Source organism: Odontomachus brunneus, unplaced genomic scaffold, assembly GCF_010583005.1.
Source record: "Odontomachus brunneus isolate Ranch 3 - 2012 unplaced genomic scaffold, Obru_v1 Obru_scaffold_250, whole genome shotgun sequence".
NCBI lineage: Eukaryota > Metazoa > Arthropoda > Insecta > Hymenoptera > Formicidae > Odontomachus > Odontomachus brunneus.
Window position 1 is genome coordinate 241,396 of NW_022639700.1, and position 4,311 is coordinate 245,706.

General features: G+C 28.1%; 1 protein-coding gene across 1 annotated transcript in view; it reads left to right on the forward strand.

The window, feature by feature from the left end:
* LOC116852711 (thioredoxin-like protein 1) overlaps window positions 1-3,142 on the forward strand; it is a 5,371-nt gene extending 2,229 nt beyond the window's left edge. Inside the window, exons 2-4 of the mRNA XM_032833335.1 lie at window positions 187-466; window positions 2,177-2,460; window positions 2,783-3,142. Of these exons, the coding sequence (XP_032689226.1) occupies window positions 187-466; window positions 2,177-2,460; window positions 2,783-2,996 (778 nt within the window). The 3' untranslated portion in view covers window positions 2,997-3,142. The remainder of the gene's footprint in view (window positions 1-186; window positions 467-2,176; window positions 2,461-2,782) is intronic.
* Window positions 3,143-4,311: the final 1,169 nt, after the last annotated feature.

The window sequence follows — 4,311 nt, forward strand, 5'->3', positions numbered from 1 at the left end:
AGAGAGAGAGAGAGAGAGAGAGAGAGAGAGAGAGAGAGAGAGAGAGAGAGGAGGGAAACCATTAAAATAATCATACTCTAAACCAGACTTTCTAAAGATCTATATTTCTAAGCTTTAGATAATTAATTTGAATTTTCGAAAAGTATCAATTGTTATTAATATGTATTACTTGATTCAATTGTACAGGTGTGGGCCTTGTCAAAGAATTGCTCCTGTTTTTGAGCAACTATCCCTGAAATACTCCAAAGCAGTATTTCTGAAGGTAGATGTGGACAAATGTAGAGAAACCGCTGCAATGCAGGATGTACATGCAATGCCTACATTCATCTTTTACCGTAAACGTGCAAAGCTAGGTCAATGTCAGGGTGCAGATCCAACAGGGCTGGAATCAAAAATCCAACAGTTCTACGGCAGTGGTGACTCCAACGAAACTGACGATTCGGTCGTAGATTCTGCATCTGGACATGTAGGGGGCACCAATAATCCCTATTATCATATCTTTGGAATATTCTTTCTTACTATAATTTTCTATTACTGGAATAAGTACCAATGAAAAACTTGATATTACCTTCTGTATAATATTAATTGCAGATAAAATTTTAAATTTTCTACAGAAATTCATTTGGCTACATAAACTCGTTTTAAATTTCCTCAACTTCCACAGATTTCACTGTGTACCCCTTCCCACACATAATTACTACATTTTTGCTAATAAAACATAAGTAATGTTTAAGTATCTACTCATGCATTTAAAACTTTTTTTGTTGACACATTTCTTAATCTTTCTTAATTTTTTCTAATCAGTATAAATTAATTTTTCCAAGAAATAAATGTGTGTATTGTTAGGAAAAATTATGATAGGGGAAACAAACTTTGATCAGGAATTTTGTTATAAATATTTAATTAATTTGTGATTTACGGGTTAATATAACGTTAATATAACATTTTTTGTGAAAAGAATATGTAAATAAATTACATTTATTTTATCGAATATTTTTTATATCTCTGTTTTTGTTAACTTGTATGGCGTATTTTGACACAACTATATGGAAAAAAAGAGAGACAATTAAGGAACTCAGAGCATACACAATAGTATATGCAGTTGAAATTTTATCTTAAAAAATTTGAGAATATATCAAATTAAAGCTGGAAATATTAAACTTATAATGATCTTTTGTTTCCATAAAATTGAAACTATTGCATTGTGTTTTTTGATTATGTAGATCATAAATATAAAAATATCAATATTTGTATGACTTAATAATTAGCTGCTAATTTTGTAATTTCTTTGTTTTTCTAACTGTTTATATAAATGTTAATTATTTTTAGTTTTAATTCATAATAGATTTGTGTATATAACCTTAATGTTAATGTTAACGTTATTGTTAATAATATAATTACAACACACATACATACGCGCATTCGCGCGTATACATATTTACTTACTTATATATAATAACCTTTATATATTTTTATCACATACAATAATACGAATAAATCAATTAATTTTATAATTAAATAAAGATTTAATAAAAATCAGAATTACAATAATGTTAATTAGTACAATCATAATATATTTTTAGTATTTTAAAGTTAATTAATGTTAATAATATCATAATTATGTAGTACTAATAACTGATATTGATAAAAATTGAAAGCTACTTAAAAATATTTAAAAAACTACAGTTGAAAAAAACATTTTGTCCAATATTTTGCATAATTATATAATTACATAAAATAGAAGTAGAATTCAACTTGTGATTCTATAAAATTAAACTAAGTGATGATCATTTTTTATTTAATTTTATGATTAGAATTAATACTTTTTCAAATTTATTCTCGTGCGTACATATATAGAAGAAGATAAATATAGAAAATTTTTTAATTGATATAAAAAGATAGATTTAGTTAGATAAAATCAGGTCAAACATCCGAAAAAGGATAGATATAAACATTTAAAAAAGTTTTCTTTAATATATGCCATTACAAGTATAATGAAATATAGTGTTAAATAAAAGCTTTAATGCAAAGATGCTTACAGACGACCATTTTACTTTGCTACTTTTAGCATAAGAAATGAAAGAAAAACAAGGATATCATTTATTTTCACTTAATTAATGTTATATTTCACTTAATTAATGTTATATTTCATTGAGGAATTTCGGTTGCTTTCCAGATGGATTTATCTTGTTTTATAACGAAACAACAATGTGAATGTTTGAACGAGTCGGATTATCACACTTTTTCTCAGTGCTTGAACTCGGATAGCGGATACCTACAAAGTGACGAGGATGAACAGTTGATAATGTCTATTGCGTTCTCACAGCCTGTCAAGATTTACTCGCTTAAAATCAAAGCACCTACGGAGAATGGACCGAAAAATATTAAACTGTTTATCAATCAACCCAGGACGATCGACTTTGAGATGGCGAATTCCAATACGAGTATTCAAGATCTAACGTAAGCTCTGAACATGCATTCGCAGCTAATATGATCTCTTAAGTGAGGATCACAGTAACTAAAAATGTTGTTTTCACGAGAGAAATACATAAGAAAAGTGTTTTTGATTTTTCAAAAATTAACAGATACCCTTAAAAGTACAAATTAGGTCAACTTAAAACATTATTTCAAAATCATTTTTTTCATGTGGACAACAAATAATATGGATTTGTAATTCAGTAATTTTTGGAGCAATAATAGATTAAAACAATTTCTTTATAATACAGATGTTCTAAAATAAAAACAAAATAATTTATGTAATTCTGATGTAATTCTGGTGCAGGTTATCAGCTAAGGATCTTGAAGAAGGAAATCAAATTCCTCTACGCTACGTTAAGTTCCAGAATGTGCAAAATCTTCAAATCTTTGTGATAGACAATCAGAACGCTTCGGAAACAACAAGAATCGATCATTTAGTTATAATCGGCTCACCGATCTCAACTACCAATATGGGAGAGTTTAAAAGAGTGTCTGGCAAAAAAGGAGAGAGCCACTAAAAGAGTTTTCTACAAGAACGACCTATTTTATTCGGAATTTCAATTTACGTACTAACATTCCTTCATCGTTTCATTATTTTCTGTTTACAAGATCTAATGTAACAACCGTGCGCTCGTAATAAAGTTTCATTTGGTTATTATGCAAATTTATTCGTAATATTTATTATTAATTAAGGTTCCTGTGCTTTCGCTGTGGCCATTATGATTAATGGCATTAGAAGCGAAAAAACGTATGTCTAAAATTTTTGCGGAACACGTTGAAATAAAGGGATATAATATCCATAAAATAAGATTTAGAACAATTAAGCCTATTTGTAAAATATTCTGAAAACTTTTCTTTTACTCTAACAGTCAATAAAATCAATAAAATTAACATAGCAAAATCATGAGAAAAAGTAGGTTAAAGAAAGAAATATATAGGGAAAGATCAATAAGACTTCATAACGTTGGAGAGTGTTGTCTGTGCTTACATGTTTTTAACTTTTGATTGCTCTTCTATTATGCTATTTTTATGCTGGTTTGTGATTTTTTACTTTAACCTCTATTTCTTATTGACTCTCTTCCACCTGTCGGGAAACTTTTGGGTGAATAACATTTGTTTTTCTGACTATCACTTTTGTCTACTATCAACTGCAGACATAACACTTTTGGACTTGTTTTTACAAGATTGTACGTGCTTAAATTGAGCACTAACACCATTTTTCCCCTCCTATAGTATATCTTCCGATATTATATTAATATTAGTATTTTTCGTATTCCGATTTGCGAAATATATATTGCATTGAAGTTGATTAATCAACCGAAACGTCACGTTTGCATTGAAAAGATTTTTGTATGTAACATTAAACCGCATTAACCTCTACGCTCTACTACCCACTATAACTCTGAAGTCATAATCCAGTTTCATCATTATTTATTTCCAATATGAATATTGTTCTATTTTTTACTTTAAAAAAGAAGATTGCATATCACGTTAATTTTATGGTTATTTATTGATTATTAAAGCAAAAGAAAAGTTTGTAGAATATTTTTAAAATTTGATCAATCGATACCAAGTGTCACATTATGGAAATATCCTTTTATTTTAAGATGTTTCGCAAACATTTTGGGCATGCATTTTTCGCTTTTGACATTATCGATCAAAAATTACGCGACGAGAGGCCAGGAGTCTTAACGAAATTAACCTCCTGTTCTCACATTTTTCCTTTTTATTCGAAAATTAATTTTTTTTTTAATCAAAGATCCTTTTTTATCGAAGATTAAAACATACGTTATTTTTAATCAATAACGCTGTAAAATAATAATAAGATATCCA